Here is a 20,015-nt window from a genome sequence, read left to right as displayed (position 1 = left end):
AAAATTCTACTTGATTTCCTCCCTGAATTTTGCATATAACCATTTAAGGTATGTCTAAATAACTACTATACATACTTTTATAATATATTTTAATGTGATGTGTAAAACTGCAACAATGGAAAAAAGCCCTGAAGAAAGCTATGAAGATGCTGTTAAGGCCAGCATCTCATGTCTTGCTGCTTCATTGTGTTATGCAACAATTACTACTCAACTAGTTTTCATACATAATAACAATGGATGAATGATTTAAAGTGAAATAAATAAAAATTTATTATAACTGCTCATATAGATGGGCTTAAGGAGTGGCATAGCTCTTGCAAATCGCAGAGAATTCTACTCCTTGCTATATTTATAATTAAACTTAAAAGTATATGATTCGGTTAGAAGAAACAATTGTGAAACAGTTTTATAGAACACCCTACTCCTGCCAAAATTTAATGCTGCAAAACTTTTCACTTGTTTCATTTCATTTTACTTTTTTTTAAATTCAGTGACGTTTTTGACTACATTACAGCCATTTCTGGATATACTCTCCACCACTGCTCACTTCACTCCGCACAAAAACTTAAAGGACTCCTACCTTCTGTCTTCCCCTTATCAACTATATAACAAGTATAAAGACCTCTCCCTAACCTCAAAGCTGTATCAAAGCTTCCAACCTGATTCAGCAATCCTGCCTCACACCTAAAGCACTTTTAATACTTTAATCTAGGAACAGAAAAATGAATTGTAAATTTTTTTAAACTTGTGATTCAATGAAAAACTTTAGCAATGTAAAAGATCTAGGCACTAAAATCCTTGCAGAAATGCATGCTTAAGCATAAATGAATGAAATAATGTACCAATGGAACAAATAAAACTGGTAACATATTAGGAATACTAAAATAGGACTTTACACGAATTTTTAAAAGCAGAAGATGAGATGAGGTGAAAACTAGAGAAACTGTAAAATAATATCCAACATCTACAAAAATCTATAAAAGAAATAATGAAGAGAATCAATTAAAATGATCAAATAACAATAATAATACAAATTACAATGGAAGAACAAGCCCAGAAAGTAACAGAACCAAAAAGGCAGGGATATCAATGGAACATATGGGTTCCACTGATGTAACTGCTCCCATTTTTTCCAGGTGTACAATTCTCTAATGATATTCTTTATACTATTTCCTGTGCACAATTTCTGGTTTACAATGTATTGCAGCCTGCTTATGCCCAACATGCACTTCTCCGACTCCCTTTGTTCTATTAAGATTCCGTGTTCCTCTCTCATTTCTGATTTAAGAGAACAATTTTCCTAAGGCATTTAAACTTTATAAAAATTAATTAACATGTAACCTTTTCATAGTACTATAAAGGGAACACTGTAAATTTAACTAGAAAAGAATAATCTAAGAATTCTGGCTTCATGTTTTAACTTACTCAAAGGTGTGGTGTCAGGAGGTGGAAAGTTTTCAGTGAAGTTGACATTACACAAATCTGTTCTGCAACAACAGAAACGGTATGTTCCGTTCTGAATTGAGGGAGGGGTGGTTGTCACAACACATTCTTCAAAGTGACACTCTTCGGGATCTCCAATGTGAGACCAACATCCTATAAAGCAACATTTATATAAAGTAGGTTAGGAGAAGAGTCATACTTTCCAAATTTTGTGTTCATGTAGACGTGTATATATATATATATATATGTATATTTATGTTCATTTTTTTCATAGAGAGGATTTAAATTTAGCTCTGCATTTTTCTTTTTTGCAGCCAAATTAAAATAAACAATTTGTAGGTAATTACAAAATAAACAAAATCATGTTAGGTCAGCAAAGTATGACTTGCCTTGTTTCACGAGATTTATGTCCCCTTTGGATTTTTCCCAAAGTCCATAGCAGGTGCTACCCTTTGAACATAAAACAGTGCCATTTTCATGGGATATCCGACTCTCACCAATCCCTGGATCTTGCTGATATGGATCTTTAAATGCACATAACCGTTCTTGATTCTGGGAAGCTAAAAGAGAAAGAAAAAAAAGAAATAAAAGAATCAATAGAAAAATAAAATTCATAGTTCTCTTATTAGAAAATATGTTCAGAGCTATAAGGATTTCACTTTTCTGTTCCCAACACTAAAAGACAATTGTAATAACTACTCTTCCTTCTTTTTGCAATATTATAATGTCCAACAAGAAAATAACTTCCAAAATAATTTGATAAAAGCAATTATCCATCCTTTATGTTCTCCATACTAAGAAAGAAAAAGGCTAACATCACATTTGCAAAAAATTTACTTTCTACTCTTCCTTATCTCAGCCAAAAGGTAAAACAAATGAATAATGTATCCTTAATAGACTAAAGTTGTTACAGGAAAAACAGTAGACACTAGTTGGCCTTTATATGAATCTTTAGTGTCAGTCTGCACATAAGCATGCCCAAAACCGGAAAGTAAATATTTTTGCAATATTTGAGAAACACCAATATTGAGATCTCATCAATTTTAAAAGAGGTATGACTATTAATAAATGCATACTTCTCCCCGAAGAGATCATAACTTTCACATCCTCTGGTGTTTATGACACACATATGTTATATAAATGTTCTAATAAAAATGAGTAAATTATAAGCCCTAGAAAGGGCAAAATTTCATTTATTATGTAGATAAATAACTGAAAATTCTATAATATTTCAGCTATGAATAATAGAATTGTACATCATGATTTAACAGAATTAACAACATAAATGCATGTCTTTTTATTTTATTAAAAAAAACAACAAAAGAATGGCACATTACCAAGAAAGGATCATCAATAGTCACAAAGGACAAGCTTGAACTACCATATTTTAAATGAACCACCATGACATTCTCATATACAATCTTATCTTACTGAATTTGATACAATTACCACCAAATAATCAGTAAATATTAGGTGCCTATGTGCTCAGCCCTATACTAGGCATCACAGGAGATATCAAGGTCAATAAAAAACACAGTCCCTGACTTCCTGGAAAACCTCAATTAATTGGACAAGAAGGCTTTTCTGTTGCAAAGAGAATGCACTGAATGGACAATAAAATAATAATAGCTAGCACTTATAAGATGTTTTACAGTTTGTTGTGGACTTTACAAATATAGCTTCATTTTATCCTCACAACACAGTGAGGTAAGTACTGTTATTAACTTCATTTTACAAACGAGGAAACTGAGACTGAGAAGTTAAGTAACTTGCCCAGCATCACAAGGCTAGTTGGTATTTGAATCAGGATTCAAACCCTAGTCTTCCTGATTCTAAAAATCCTTCTCTCTCTTCCATCCTGACCATCAATTGAGAAAAAAAGAAAAAGAAAACCACTGCTAAAGCATGTATGGTCAAGCAAAACATATTTCCACATGCCCCTCCCCCTCGCCTCAAGAAAATAAGACAATCAGTACTCTAAGTCTTTTAGCTCTCTATCAGGAAGTAAGTAGCATATTTCAACTTTAGTCCTAGAATTCTGTTTAGTCATTACACTGATTCAAGTTCCTAAGTCTTTCTCAGTTGTGTTTTTGCAACATTGTTATCACTGTATACATTATTCTTCTAGTTCTGCTCACTTCATTCTGCATCAGTTCATACAAATCCTCACAAGTTTCTTTGAAACTATCCCCTTTATCATTTCTTATGGCATAAGAGTATTCAGTAACATTTACACAATACAGCTTCTTCAGCTATTCTCCAATTAATGCCAACTCCCTCAATTTCCAATTCTTTGTCCCTGTAAAAAAGAGGTACGAGGATTTTTTTTATATATTTTTAGAGCTTGTTTTATTTAGGACTTATGCTTCCTTTACTCTAACTTCCTTCTAATTCCCCATTCTTACTATTTCTCTGTTGAGCAAAATATTTCTTTACTGAATTCTGCATGTATGTGTGAGTGTATATTCTTAACTCCTTTATACAATTCATATGAGAGTAAGGTTCAAATGCTGACCACTTCTCTTAACGCTTCCTCCTTGTTTATATACACTTCTACTTGTATATGCCAATTATATGAGATCATTTTGCTTTCTGCTTCCTTTCTCCCCTAATGTATTCCTCTTTCCTTCCCTTCCCATTCTTCTTTTAATATCATCAAAACAGGTCAAAATCACATCCAGGCCTTCTGTCTAATTAGACACTCTCTGATCCCTGATGAAGGTAGGATTCAGAAGAGATATGTGTATCACTTCCCATATAAGAATGCAATCAGTTTGTTTTTGTTTAGTACCTTATGATTGTTTATGTTTATCTTGTTATGACACCTGTGTTTTTTCTTCACAGTTTCTATGAGCTTTTTTCATCAAGAATGCCTGAAAATCCTTTATTTCATTAAAGGCCCATTATCGCACTCCTTCTGGTACTATTATACTCAGTTTTGCTACATAAATTATGGTTGGACACAAGGCTATATCCTTTTGTTTTCTGCAATATTCATTTTACAGATTTTGAGGACAGATGTATGTTCTGAAATATCATATTCCCATTCTTTCTTCCATGCTCTCATTTCTTTAAAAGAGGCTGCTAAATCATGTGTGATCCTGACATTACCTCCTTAGTACTTGAATTCTTTCCTTCTGACTGCTTGGGGCATTTTTTCTTTGACCTGGATGCTCAGGATTTTGGCTATCAAGTTCTTGTGAGTTTTTATTTTGGAGTTCCTTTCAGAAGGTGACTAGTAGATTTTTTTTTATTTCCATTTTGCTCTCTTGCTCTAGGAGATCCAGGCAGTTTTTTTTTAAGGTGTTATTTTCATTATTTCTATGCCTCTTTTACCAAGTTATTCATTGCCTTTTCTTAATTATTTTCCCTTTGCTTTCATTTCTTTACCTAATTTTCCCTCTACCACTCTGATTTTGAAAATAATTTTTTAGCCCTTCTAGTAATTGTTGTTGGGCTTGCAGTCAATTCATATTTTTTTTCCTTTGAATCTTTTTGCTTGTAGCTATTTGACTCGGTTGTCTTCTTCTGAGTTTGTGTCTTCAGGTTTCCTGTCACCACAGCAACTCTTCTTGGTCAGGTTCTTTTTTGTTGCTGTTTGCTCATTTTTCCACCCCAGTTCTTGATTTGGAACATTATGTTAATATTGGGCCCTTCCCATGTGGGGCAGGGGGGCAAATTTAGGCTTTTTATTTTTATTTTGTGATGCCAATTTTAAATAAATTTTATTCTCTAGGACAAGAATTGCATTTCCACTTGTTTACAGTACTGATAAAGTGCAATGTTGTTCACTTTTCTCCCTCTGCACACACAAGTATTCAGAATGCCCAGATTTACACAGTAACTTAAACATTACTTTTAAACTGCTACCGCCTTGGCTACAAATATGAGTCCTTCAATTCTTGGAAAGCTGTGTGGGATGCTCTTTCTTCTGGTGTCTTTAGTCCACCTCTTCAATGGTAGGTCCAGAAGAAGCACCTCCAGATAGGGTTACTCCACCACCTGGGAACCCACCAGGTATCAGGCTTTTTCTCATTGCTGCTTTTAGAGGTAGTTCTAAAAATTTTTGGTGCTTCCAAGAGCGTGTGACCTGGGAAGAGGTATGGTAATTGCTCTCTTGGTCTGTACCCTGGTCCTTACCCAGAAAGGGCCCCCAATTCCTTGGGATCAGAAATGATACTGTTCCTCAGTATCCTTGATACCTTGGGGCTAAGAAGATACTACCCCTCAGGGCTTCCACTCCCTCTTGACTGAAAGTACTCCTCTTCTCCCTTGAACCATGACCCAAAAGTGGGTATACATAATGGAACTGCCAAACAGCATCTAGTCCTGCATCCAGTGGTAGCACACCCTAATAATCTTTTTTTAACCAGTTGCTGGGTCCTCTTTCTGACCTATGTTGTTTTGGGCTGGAAAAATAGCTCACTCTGACCTTTTGTTGGCTCTGCCACTCCAAAATTCAATCTGAAATGTTATTTTAAAGTTGTTTGGAGGGGAATGTTCGGAGAGCTGTTTTCTCTACCCTGCCATCTTGGCTCTGCCCCTGGAAGTCCAACAGTTTTCTTTTATGATTTCATAAAATAGGATGTCTAAATTCCTTTTTTGGGTTACGGTTTTCAGGTAGTTCAATGATTCTTAAATTATTTTCTCCTCTGTTTTCCAGGTCACTTGTTTTTATTATGAGATACTTTATTATTATTATTTTTCCTCCTCCTCCTTTCTTCTTTAGCCTTCTGATTTTGTTTTAATATTTCTTGCTGTTCAATGGAGTCATTAGCTTCCATTTGGTCCATTCTAATTTTCAAAGAATTTCTTTCTTGAACAAGATTGTTTAGGATTAAGAGAAGTTCTTTGACTTGCCCATGATCACACAACGAGCATATGACCTCTGTGATGTTTTTCACATGCAACACTCCATCTCACACATCTGTGCACTGGTTTTCCCAGTGCATTCAATGACCTTCCTCATTGTTGTCTCTCATAATTCCTAGTTTCCTCCAACATTCAGTTTAAGGGCTATTTTGTATAGGACACCTTTCCTGACTAATCAAGAAACCCAATGAACTAATATCTTTTGTATATATATCTATATATATTTACATCTCTATATATTACATTATGTATATGTAATTGTCCCCCGGCTAGACTGTAAGCTCCTCAAGGGCAGGGACTACATCACTTTTCTCTTTGTACCTTCAACACACAGGACAGTGTCTGGTACATAGTAAGCACTTAAATAAATTTGGCTGGTCAGGAGGCAGGTGTTGACTATTACAGAGGTCTGAATTATCTAGCTACTCTCCAAGAACAGAGACTTGTATAGTTAGTATCCCTCTATGTTGGTAAAGGGGAGTTGCCTGACTAGGGATTCCTCATATCAATGCAATCACAGGTTCAGTACCAAAAAAAATAAATAGCAAAGAAACAAAAAATATAAAAGTTCTTGCTTAGAATGTTCAAAGTACATTCAGAAAACCATCTTCTGAGCTTTAGTTTCTTCATATATTTATCTGAAAATGGACAATATAGACTGAGTTGGATATAATTTCAACATATATTCAGAATCTCCTTGCTGAAATAAATATTTCACAGGATTTCCTAAAAACTTATGCAATGCAGAAAACTTCAGCATGTGTTAAACATTTTAAATAACACTATTACATAAATTTTATGACTAAAATATAAAATTCTTCATAAAGAAAATAAGGGAGGAAAAGCTAAGCCAAATGAAGTACCAGACAAAAAAAAAAGTCAGCTCCTTAATGTAAAAGCAAAATTTCACAAGTTCTCATAATTTTTCAAAAATAACCTCAGCTTCTAAAATATGATTGGCAGAAACATTAGTGTTGACTCATATATTAACAATATACTTTGTAAATAATTTTATTTATAACATGTTATAATAATTTACTTTAAAAATAATAGCAATTAAACTACACTGACTCAAAGAAATAAAGACCATTCATACTACATTAGGGACAGAAGGGTTAAATAAGCATTTATTAAGCTCTTACTATGTGCTAGGTACTGTGCTAAACACTTTAAAAATATTATCTCATTATAAACTGGGTCACTAACGCACTGCTGGTGGAGTTGTGAACTGATTCAACCATTCTGGAGAGCAATTTGAAACTATGCCCAAAGGGCTATCAAACTGTGCATACTATTTGATCCAGCAACATTACTTCTAGGTCTGTATTCCAAAGAGATTTAAAAAGTGGGGGCAGGATTTATTGTACAAAAGTATTTACAGCACTTTTTTGGGGGGTGACTAAGAATTGGAAACTGAGGAGATGCTTATCAATTAGGGAATGGCTGAACAAGCTCTGGTATATGACTGTGATGGATTATTGTGCTATAAGAAATGACAAGCAGGATGATTTCATAGAAACCTGGAGAGACTTAGATGAACTAATGCAAAGTGAGGTGAATAGAACTAGGAGATCATGGTACACAGCAACATAGTATACAATGAAGAACTGTGCATGACTTAGCTATTCTCAGCAATATAACGATTCAAGACAATCCCAAGGGACTCATGATGAAACATGTTATCTGTCTCTAGAGAAAAAACTGATGTGATCTGAATACAAACTGAAGAATAACATCTTTCTTCTTTTTTTTAATAACTGAGTTTTCTTGTAGAAAATGAATAACATGAAAATGTTTTACATGATTACACATGTATAGTCTATATCACATTGAGGGAAGAAAGAATAGAATTTGGAATACAAAACCTTAAAAAACAGTTTTAAAATTGTTTTAACGTGTAAAGGAGAAAAAAATATTATTTTTAAATTATCTCACTTTGTCCTCATAACCCTATGAGATAGGTGCTATTAAGGTCCCTATTTTACAGATGAGGAAACTGAAACAGAGAGGTTAAGTGACTTGACCTGGGTCACTCAGCTAGTAAATGTCTTGAGACTGGATTTGAACTCAGGTCTTCTTGTCTGTCCTTCGTAGGTTCTTCATCCATATCATGATTCCTAACTAGGAGTGAACTTCAAGGCTTTGTCCTAGGCCCTTTCCCTTTTCTCTCTACAACCTCTCACCTGGTGACTTTATTAGCTCTCACAGGTTTTAGTCATCATCTCCTGAATACCAGTTATTTATCTTTATCTGTCTATTATAATGCCTCATAAACATCCAAAATAACACAACCAAAACAAAACTCATTACCTTCCCCCAAATTTTACCATTCTTCCAAACTATTATAATTCCATCCAGCATCACCATGCTGTCAGTTACCTAGATTCACAATCTCATTGTTAACCTTTACTCCTCATTCTGCCTCACCACCACCACCACCACCACCACCCCTCTATCCAATCACTTACCTAATTCCATCATTTCCACTTTCAAAAACTCTCTTAAACATGTCTCCTTCTCTCTACTCACATAGCCCACCACCTGCAGGCAGGTTCTCACCAACTCTCAACTGGACTAATACAATAATCTTCTAATTGGTCTCCCTGCCTCATCTATACTCCTTTCCTATTTCAATCCATCTTCTACTACAAGAGTGATTACTCTAAAGTGTACACGTGATACTGTAATTCTTTACTCAATAATACTCCTAATGCCTTTTCAATCAAGTATCAGCACCCAGATAGGCTGGTACAATGTGATATATCAATATCTTACCTTTATTTTTCTCTCACTAGATAAGGACTACAGCCAGTATTGCTATAATGTGATGTGTGTGATGTGTTATCAAAAAGTCATACTATGTAAAATCACACAAATCACAGAGTTTATCATGAAAATGGGGCTAGGGGTACAATGTTCAAAAGCTTCAGTCAGTGGCATATTTAAAAAAAATAAGAATCTAATAAAAATGGTTACAGTTTTATACATGATAAATGGTTAAGAAAATCATAAATACTGCAATAAATAGTGTCTATATTTAGGGCCTCAGCCTGTCCTGTGTCCTACTCCACACCTTGGGGAAGGGAAGTCCACAACTTGTTGCCATGGTGAGGGGAGGCAGGGTGTGTGATTTTACATAGTGAGCCTATCTGACTTTGGAGCAATGGAGACTGGGAAGTGTCCCTAAGAAGTTTGTAATTCCAATGTGTGGTACCTTGATGATTCTTCTGTAGTTCTTAAGGATGTCCCACATTAGATTATGAACATCCAAGAAAGAATTCATGTAGCTATAACAGTAGATAAAAGGTAACAAAATGTGTTTTTACAGATATTTCACAGATAAGCCATTCATAGTGCGTTTGAATTGGAGGAGAAATCTGAATTATGAATTGCAAAGTAAAAGAAGCTGAAATTATACTATACTTTCATGCATGCTTATTTTTTAGAAGACTTTATTCTCTGATGCTTACCCTGTGAATGATTATATTGGGATTTTTTTTAATGCTAAGATTTAAAACATGCTTTTTTGGTGGTCTTACATTTTCCTGAAAATCCTGTTTCCTCCATTTTCATCTAAAAATTATCTACATTTATCATTCCCCTCACTCCCCTCAAGTTATCTTTTTAAAATTTAGTCTAGTACTTATTATCCTTGCTAACATTACACATTTTTCTCATGAACTAATTTAATGATGACTACTGTTATTACCATCTACTAGAACGTTTAGGTGGCTCTCCACCAATGAAACTATTTTTTCTTCTAATTCAAATGCACAACAAATATTAGCCATATTAATATCTCATATGTAATCTTCATGGGGTGACATTAGGTTGGCTACATCAAACTCAAGAACAGTGCAAAGCCTCCTAGAAAAGATGTGAATGATTCAAAAGAATTTAGCCTCATCATCTACACTGGGAAAACCAAGTAGATAACAAATGCCTATTGTACATATTACATCAGTCAGTTAGATATACAAGTTATACGACTTGATGATCAGTATACTAGAGAGATACTACATATGGACACCGAGTTAAGGCCAGCACTAAAAAGGGGAAGACAGCTTTGCAGCAGCATCAGCAAACTGCAAACCTTCTTTAATAATCCCAAACTTATTCCCAAAAAAGGCCAAAACTTTTTAATGCTAATCCATGTTGCATGGCTATAAGTCATGGAATATTATAGTCACTGAAGAATTTAAGATAAGAATCCCTCAGAAGATAATAGAGACACAAAGGTGATGTGAGTTTGCTGTAACACAAAGAATAAAGAACTATAAAGAATGTTCAACTATGAAAGAGTTGCCTACTCTGATTAATACATCGATCCAAGACAATCCCAAAGGATTCATGATGAAAAGATGCTATCTATCTCCAGAGAGAGAACTGAGTGCAAACTGAAGTACAATTTTCTCAGTTTCTTTTTATTTTTTATTGGTGACATAGCTAATATGGAAATATGTTCTGCATGATTTCACATGTATAACTGACATCATGTCTGCCTGCTCAGTGTATGGAGAAAGAGTGAGAGGAAGGAAGAGAACCAGGAACTCAATATTTAAAAAGAGAAAAATGTTAAAAAAAAAAAAAAAAAGTAAATAATGGGATGCTGGCCCTAGAAAAAAAATAAACATTTATCTCTTAAAAAAAAAAAAACTATAAAGAATTGGAGTAAAGGAAGCCATTGGCAAAACATACATGGTAAAGAAAGAAAGAAAGAAAATGATGGACTGGTCATGTGAAGAGCAAGATGTATAACACTGGACACCCAGAATTTCATGCTGAAGAGGAACAACACTGTCTCACATCTCAAATACTCCATACTATTCCACTGCTATCTTTGAAGGAAGCAACCCCCAGCAGAGACCAAGCACTGGCACTAAAGACTCCAACCTCCTCAGCAGTCATAATGACGAAAGACCGAGAAAAGAACATTTGTTCTATGAAGTGAAAGGGCTGCACTTGAAGACCTAGAGAACCACATGTGGCTTCAAGGCTGCACGTTCCCCACCCCTGCAGTCAAATTGATTCATTTGTATTCAGAGAATTGGGTCCAGCCACTGAACCCTCCCATACATATTGTCTCCACCTATTAGAATGTGAATTCCTTGAAAGCAGGGACTGCACTATCCTTGGTGTCTAGCACAGTGCACTGCATATATTTAGGGTTTAATAAAGGACTTTTCATTCATTCAGTCAGTCATATTAAATATCAGGTGAAATCAAGGGCAATCTCTACTTCACTGGGGGTACCTTTTGTGTGGAACTTGAGGAAAGATGTAGACAAGAGTTGACAAACCAACCAACAAGCATTTTATTAAATGCCAGCTATGTGCTAGAAACTGCTAAACCCCACGGACTCATGTGCCACCTGGCTTTTCTCCTGGAATTCATCATGGTCTCTATAAACTTATTTTCCTGCAATATCACTTCAGCTCTGAAATGCTCACCTCTTCAGTACCCTCTGTTACAGATCATCCATTAAAGAAATATACTCAAATCTGTCATCTTACCATTTCCATCAGATGCCAGATTACATCATTCTTTTCACCCTACCTTTTCAGATCCTTTTACATGCTATTTTCCCCCCATTAAATGTGAGCTCCTTAAGGGTGGTGACTGTTTTTTGTATCCTTTAGCTTTAGCTCAGTGCCTAGCACACAGAAGGTCCTTAATAAATGTTTACTAAGACAAAATAGGAAACAGTCCCTTGCCTTAAGGAAATCACAGTCAACAAGCATTTATTAAGGGTCTACTATGTGAGGCACTGTGCTAAGCACTGGAGATACAAAGAAAGGCAACAACAGTCATTGCCCCCAAGAAGCTCACATTCATTAAAATAAGGAAGACAACATACAAACAACTATACATCAACAAGAATATAAAGATATGGGGTAGACTGAAAGTAATCTCAGAGTGAAAACATTAGGCAGTAAAGGAGGTAGTCTGGTGAGAGACTGAGACTTCAGGGAAGTCAGGAAGCAGAGGTGAAGAGAGAGAGCATTAATGGAATGGGGATGGCCAGTGAAAATGCATAGACTAGAGAGATGGAGTATTCTGTGCAAAGAATAGCAAGGAAAACAGTGTCACCAGAACATAAGAATTTGTGGAGGGGAGGGAAGTGTAAGACTGGAAAGGCAGGATGAGACTAGGTTGTGAAAGGCTGAAAGGTTAATCATGTTAATGACAATTAAAGATCTTGCCCATCCATTAATGGGCCTGCCCATTAAGGAAAGTTTGATTAAAGAAGACATGTTTTGTAGGAAAGCTCACACCTTTTGTTATTTGCTGATGAGGCACTGATTCTCCAGGGTTGTGATGCCCTCTGGCCCTGAAAAGTGTATAAATACTCTGAGGTGAGGTTTTGTTTTGGGGCTTACTTACTGGAAGTGTGCATGGCTGGAGGAGACTCTGGGTAGCTACTAAGGAGCTCCCCTCCCCCTTTGAAAACCCAGATGTTGGTGCTTCTCTCCCTGGTAACTGCAAATGTATGTAATGATCAGGTGGTTGAATCTGTCTGTTGATCTGTGATGTATGTATTGCTTATGGTCAGAGAATTAGAAGCCCTGTCTGTTGGTCTTTACTTCTCTGCTTGTATTTTCTCTGTTGGTATATGTACTTGATTAAAATGATTGTTGACCTCTCAAAAGTTACTTTCCTTTTAGAAAAGCAGATCTAAGAACCTGTAAAGCAGGCCCTCCTATGTATTCTGGGGTCCTTGCTGTTACAAAGGCTTTAAATGTCAACAGAGGAATTTATATTTGATTTCTGAGGTAATAAGGAAAACACTAGAGTTTAGAGTTTACTGAGTGGGAGAGGAGAGGTGACATGGTCAGACCTGTACCTCAGGAAGATCAGCTTGACAGCTGAGTGAAGGATGGCCTGATACACATTCTTCAGGGTGAAAAAATATTTGAATTGCAATCTACATTCTTAGAAGAAATGTCTAAATTAATAAGATCACAGATTTACTAGAGTACATTATCTTCAAAGTAATTTCTGATTTATGGTAAAATGTGAACATATAAACATTTTCTAGTCAACATCAAGGACAGTGCCCTTTTCATTCAGATTTCTCATTATACCTCTACAAAAATGGTATGTATGAAGTAATCATAGCTTCACAATTAAAGAATGGCATAACAGACAAGGAAATGTTTACTTTTACAGAAGCTTTTAAGTTAGTACACCTCAACAAAAGTCTAGTTAGGCTTAAGAAAAAATGGGCAATAGGCTTTAAAATTTTTATATGGATCTCCATATTAAATAGATCTTCAATATGGATCTCTGTATCAAATTTTACATGAGCATTTGTTACAGGTAAATATTTGTATTTTCTTAATCTAGTGGTGGTGGTGGTGGTATAGTAGTAGTCAAAGTAGTAGTAGTAGCAGCAGCAGGGGATACGTATTTGTATCGTGGTGGGGGCCAAACTGTTTTAAATAAAGTCAGAAAATAATGCATGGTTTAGTATCTCATATTTTTGTAAGTATCTGCAAATAACTTAGAAAGTCATTCTTTTGAAATATGAATTTATTTAAGTAATTAAAATCTTTGTGAAATCCTTTGGTTGTCTAAAAGAATGTTTCCATTTTCCATTCAAAAGAAGAATTTGAGTCATACATAAATAGTAATATTGATTACATAAAGTTTAAAAGGATTATTAAGAACTATTAATAATACTGTGCAGGAGGGATAAAATAAAGTCACAACCAAACAAGTAAGGTGACAGGTACTCTATATTTAACCACAATGACCAGATGTTGGAAAATGTGAATGCCTCTTTCAGGGGGTCTCTTTTGTAAGACTGAATCAAAGAGGACCATGAATTGCATTGTAAACTTCTAGAGGTCAAGAATTGTGTCTGACTCAGTTTGTGTAGCATATCGGAGCATCTGTTGTTTCTGACAAGAAACATAAATAGTGTTCAACATTTTTGCATCATTTAAGTGCTAAAAAATGCAAATGAAAGTTATGGCCTTTTTATAGCTTCCTATAAAATGAATATTGAGCAGTGACATGGAGAAATGAAACAACATTTTATTCCTGCTCCCATTTAAATGTATATATTTAGCCAAATCACTAAGGATAAAGGGGTCATGTTTTCTGCTTGCATATGCTGAGTGGAACAGTTCCTGCTAGTCATAAGATGCAGCTTCATTTGCAGGAACAGATGCTTCGAGTCTAGAATACCCAGCTGTCTTTTATTCTCTGTACCATGACATGAGACTACTAAGAAAGTAATGTGTGAAGAGACGATACTAATAACATGCCTAAACTGGAGTTAACTGTTAGTTCTAGAGAGAAATCAAAATCATCTCTATAAATATCGAAAAATGTTGTTTATTTCTTTTAATGGAGGAAAGATGAAAAAAATCACCTATTCATCATCTGTTCTCAGAATAATCTTTCTGGCTTTTAATATATAAGGAGGGAAAGCAAAAAAAAAAAGAATAAGCATTTATATTGTACCTATCATGTGTCAGGCACTGAGCTCTTAGCTGAATAATAAATATTATCTCATTTTATTCCTACAATAACCTTGCAAGAGAGGTGCTGCTATTATCCTCATTTTACAACTGAGAAAAGAGAGGCTGAGAGAGAGGTAAGTGACTTACTCAGGATCACACAGACAGTGAATGCCTGAGGCTGAATTTGAATTCAGATCTTCTGGACTCCAGGCCCAGCATTACATCCACTGTATATAATTAGGATAAAGCTCTATAATCAGTTTCATTAGAATTAAGAATATATGAGAATAACTGTTTTATTCTAAAGTTGATGTAGAAAAGCCTCCTATAACTATTCATTATGCAAAATTAAACTATATACTTGACATGGAAACTAGTGTTGTCTTATATATTCCTAAGGTGCTTAAAAGTAAAAAAGATGAATAGCAGAAAATAGCTCCAGGTGGTTTTGGGTTATCCCATCTCCATTATAATATGGACTTCATAGTAAAATCATTATCAGTGCTTTCTGAGCAATTTGGAATTAGATAAAGAAAATGAACTGAACATTCATACCTATTACCCAGGGATTCCACTGTTATAAATATGCTATAAGCTTTTAATAATTATATTATTATATATGTTATATACTATGAATATGCTTTAAAAATAGATATCATATACACCAAAAAAAATTCATGGCAAAAGCTTTCTGAAATAGCAAAAAACTGGAAATAAAAGTGACTATCAGTTGGGGAATGGTAAAAACAAAACAAACAAAAAAACCCCACCAATCCTGTGGTACATGAATATAATGAAACATTATTGCAATTTAGGAAAGAATTAAGATAAATACAAGAGAAAACAGGGAAGACTTATGTGAACTGATACTAACTATAAACAGGAAAATAATACACACAATAATTTAATGGAAAAAAATTAAAACTGAATACTGTGAATTATAATGACCAAGTTTAGTTTCAAAGTACAGATACAAAAATGAAACTCCTTCCCCTTTTGACAAAGGTTGAAGATTATGGGTTGGAATACTGTTTATACTGTCAATGTACATTGATGTATTGATTAGTTTTGCTGGTTTTTTCCCTCTCTTTTCATGTATTCTTTAAGAGAGATTGCTCTGTTGGTGTGGAAGGTCAAAAGGATACATTAGAAAATAAATATGATGTAAAAACAAATGATATGAATAAAATATTTTTAGAAGATGCTTTCTCAAAACCCCTCATCTCACAATTCAGTGACATTATCTCCCACTATTTTTTACTTTATTCCAGTCTCAAGTCGGCCCCTCTGCTCACTAAAGCCAACTTTTCTACATATACCCTTGATTCTCTCTCCTCCAATCTTCTCCAATACATTGCTCCCTCTATCATGCCCTGTCTCTTCAATCTATCCTAAGCAGTCTTATTATATTTCCCTCCCCTCTCCACAGAGTTCTTATGTACGTTCAGGGCAGCTAGTTGGTACAGTAGATAGAACACCAGTGCAGGAGTCAGGAGAACCTGAGTTCAAATCTCACCTCAGACACTTGAGACTCACTAGCTGTGTGACCTTGGGCAAGTCACTTAGCCCCAGTTGCCTCATCCTGGGTTATCTCCAGTCATCCTGATGAATATCTGATCACTGGATTCAGATGGTTCTGGAGGAGAAGTGAGGCTGGTGACTTTCACAGCCCTCCCTCACTCAAAACAGTCAAGTGCAAGTCATGTCATCATTTCTCTGATGGCATGGTCTTCTTCAGCAACGAAGGACGAACATACACACACTATGTACCTTGAAGGAGCTGGGAAATCTTTTTTCTCTGTCATGTGTTTGTGCCTGACAGCCATCTTCCCCCTATTTTAGGGGCCCAGTGACTGGCACTTAATTCCATTTAGCCATTGGCTTCAGATAAGCTTCCATAAAAGGATATTTACCTCAAAGATATAGCAAAAACAAACACATGAACAATTTCCCCAATCCCTCAGGGACATATAATTCCTCATATTTCTCTCCCTTTTTGGAGACAGAGATATTAGGCTCTTAAGTCAGTTCCTACACAGCATTGGTTCCAAGTTTATATTCTAAGTTGGCATTATTTCTGACTTCTATTGATTTGAAATGCCACATTACTGGTCTTCAGGACATCACAGATGGGCTGGCTGTAACACCCAACCTGGGTTCCTAGACCTCCCCACATTCCCATGGCTCCTGCTCCACCACACCCAGACTGCTGACTCTACTTCCTGCACCTGGATCAGAAAAGAACTAAGGAAAAGGATCCCAGAAGTCACACAGTTCCATTTCTTAGGAGTAATATGGCCTCCCTTGGAAAATAGGCCATAACTTCCCCTTCCTCCCTCTATGAATAAAGGAGTCATCTCCTCTCTTGGACCAGAGAATAGAAGGAGTATAAAATCCCACCTGGTCCTGAGTCAGGCCATTCTGATGATTCCAACCATTATGGGAATGCAGCCAATGGCCAATTACCTCGTAGGTCAATGCAGAATGTCATGTGCACATCAGTCTAATAGCACTTATGAGTAGGGGGTAGGGAACATGCAGCCTGGGGGCAACCTTTTGACTGTATCCAAGTTTTACAGAACAAATTCTTTTATTAAGGGGATTTGGTTTAGATTCTGTCAAAGGGCCACACTTGAGGACCTAGAGGGCCACATATGGCCTCAAGGCTGCAACTTTCCCACTCCTATACTACACCATCTTCTTTTTCAAGCTGCCATTTCTTAGAAGATATTCTTCACCCTGAGTCTCCCTTACAATCTCTTATCTATATTACAGTGCAGTTTGTTCACATAGTGACTCTCCAATGAGGGTAACCCTCAACTTTAATTCTTCACAGACTATAGTGATCCATGACTCACAGACAAAAGATAACTAAAGGACTACTGGCAGATAAATGTGTAGAAGATACTTTATACTCTACTTATGTCAAATACAAACTCTTACAAATGAGAGCTGTAGTGAGAACATGCTAGACTTTGAATCAGAAGACTTAGACTGGAATCCTGTCTCTGATTTGTGTGATTTTGTTTAAGTCACTCAACATCTCCAAGTCAATTTTTTCATCTATAAAATGCAGATAATGATCCATTTTACAGGGTTATTGTGATGATAACTTTACTCCCACACCTGGTTTATTGCAAAAGGCTTCTGGTTGGTCTCCCTGCTTCAAGTCTTTCTGCACTAAAATCTATTCCCCACTCAACTGTCAAACTGATCTTTTTAAAGCACAGGTATGACCATGTCACCTCTCCCCTCCCACTCAATAAACACTGGTGCTTTGCTATTTATTTCCATTTAATTCCTCTGTTGACATTTAAAATCCTTCACATCCTAGTCCCTTCCTATCCTTCCAGTCTTCTTATACTTTCCTCCCCTCCACAAACTCTATGATCTGGTGACTCTGGCCTCCTTGCTGTTCTTTGAACAAGACCCTCCTCCTAACTGTTCATTTTCACTAGCTGTCCCAAATACTATTAATGTTCTTCCTCTTTATCTCCACCTCCTGGCTTCCTTCAAGTTTCAGCTAAAATCCTACCTTTTCCAAGCAGCCTTTCCCAGCATCTCTTGCTGCCTAATATATTTGCTGAGATTACTTGCACTCTACCCTGCATGCAAGTCTTGTTTTGTTTATACATAACTGTTTGGATGTTGCCTTCCCCCTTAGAATATGAATTTCTTGGGGACAGTGACTGTTGTTGCCTTTCTTTGTATCTCCAGTGCTTAGCACAGTGCCTGGCACATAGTAAGTCTTTAATAAATGCAGGCTGACTTGACTTATGTAGAAAATGATTTGTAAACCTTAAAGCGCCATAGAAATATAAATTACTCCCCTACCATTTTATGCTTTATCAGAAATTAATTCCTTAGGACCAGCTAGGGCAAATTTGGCCCTGAAACCAGAAGGGATTCTAACAGTTTTTAAAAGTAGTGTGGCTAGAGTTACAGTGGTTTCAATAGCTGAAAGAATATTTCCCACAAGTAGTCCTGGTGTATATGTGAAAGGGTAAAAACACCAGGTCACTTTATTCCAAAGAACAGTCTCTAGACTGTGTTTAACTATGGTTATTCATAAAGCTATTTGGGCTAGCTCCTCTCTCTCCTCCATATATGACTATTTCAATTTCATAGAAGATTTCAGAGAAATTGAGAGACTCACCCAGACTCAGAGAACCTTACCCTCAAAACTTCTGACTTGAAGCACAATACTTTTTGCCTTATATCTCATGAAACTTTCCTAGTCCAATGAAGGGCAACCAGTACAATTTAATATCCAATGCAGAATTTTTAAAATTTCATTTTTAAGAGGAAAGAACTTAATAAAGTATACCACTTGTCATGTACATGTTCCAACTGTCGACACTTCAATCAACAAAAAATACTTATTGAGTGCCTATGATGTGCCAAGACCTACACCAGGAGTCAAGGAACTTAATTTATCAGGGAAGACAATACGTAAATATATATAAAATAAATATAAGTAATTTTTCAAGGGGCCCCAGCAGCTAGAGCACTAGCAGCTGGGGGAGAAAGAATCAAAAATAATCATGTAGAAAGAGAAGTTTTAGCTAAGTTTTAGAGTAAAATAGGGATTCTCAGAGGCAAATGTGAAGAGTGAATGAAGCCATGAAGGACAGCCCATGCAAAGTCATGGAGAAAGGAGATGGAGTGCCCTGTAAGAAACAGAAAGAAAGCCAATTTGGCCAGACTGTATGACATTGGCAGCCTGTATGTCTGGGAAGGTTTGTGATTAAAAGGCTGAAAGATGACTTGGAGCCAGGATGTAAAGAACTTTCAGTGATCCTCTAAGTATTATGGTTTATCAAGCAGGGGACTGAACATAGTCAGACCTGTGTTTTAAAAAAAATATCGATTGGACAGCCCTGTGGAAGATGTATTAAAGAGAGAAGAGTTGAGGAAGGAAACTAATTAAGAAGCCTTTACAAAAGTCCAGGTAAGAGGTAATAAATTCAGGTGATGAAGAGAAAATAGGGATCTCACAGAATAGATGTTGTAGAGGTAGACTCAAGAATTGGCAACTTTATTAGATAGGTGCAGTGAAAGAGAATGAGATGTTGAGGATAACTACAAGATTGTGAACTGCACCACTGAAAGGATAGTGGTATCTTCAACAGAAATAAGGAAGTTCAGTAGAGCGGTGAGTTTTTTGGGGAAAGATAATGAATTTCGTTTCACATATGTTGAATTTGAGATAGCTATGAAATTCCTATT

At 35.9% G+C, this 20,015-nt stretch overlaps 1 protein-coding gene across 2 annotated transcripts in view; it reads right to left on the bottom strand.

Annotated features, from left to right (window-relative positions):
* The window catches only part of BMPR2 (bone morphogenetic protein receptor type 2), a 225,700-nt gene that overhangs the window by 104,035 nt on the left and 101,650 nt on the right, over window positions 1-20,015 (bottom strand). For both annotated transcript variants that reach the window (XM_072617306.1, XM_072617307.1), the window contains exons 2-3: window positions 1,833-2,003; window positions 1,426-1,596 (exon numbers count right to left, since the gene is read on the bottom strand). In XM_072617306.1, coding sequence (XP_072473407.1) covers window positions 1,426-1,596; window positions 1,833-2,003 — 342 coding nt within the window. The remainder of the gene's footprint in view (window positions 1-1,425; window positions 1,597-1,832; window positions 2,004-20,015) is intronic.

The sequence above is a fragment of the Notamacropus eugenii genome, chromosome 6 (assembly GCF_028372415.1).
Source record: "Notamacropus eugenii isolate mMacEug1 chromosome 6, mMacEug1.pri_v2, whole genome shotgun sequence".
Taxonomy (NCBI): domain Eukaryota; kingdom Metazoa; phylum Chordata; class Mammalia; order Diprotodontia; family Macropodidae; genus Notamacropus; species Notamacropus eugenii.
The sequence above is the reverse complement of the archived record's forward strand: the minus strand, read 5'-3'. Positions and strand labels throughout refer to the sequence as shown.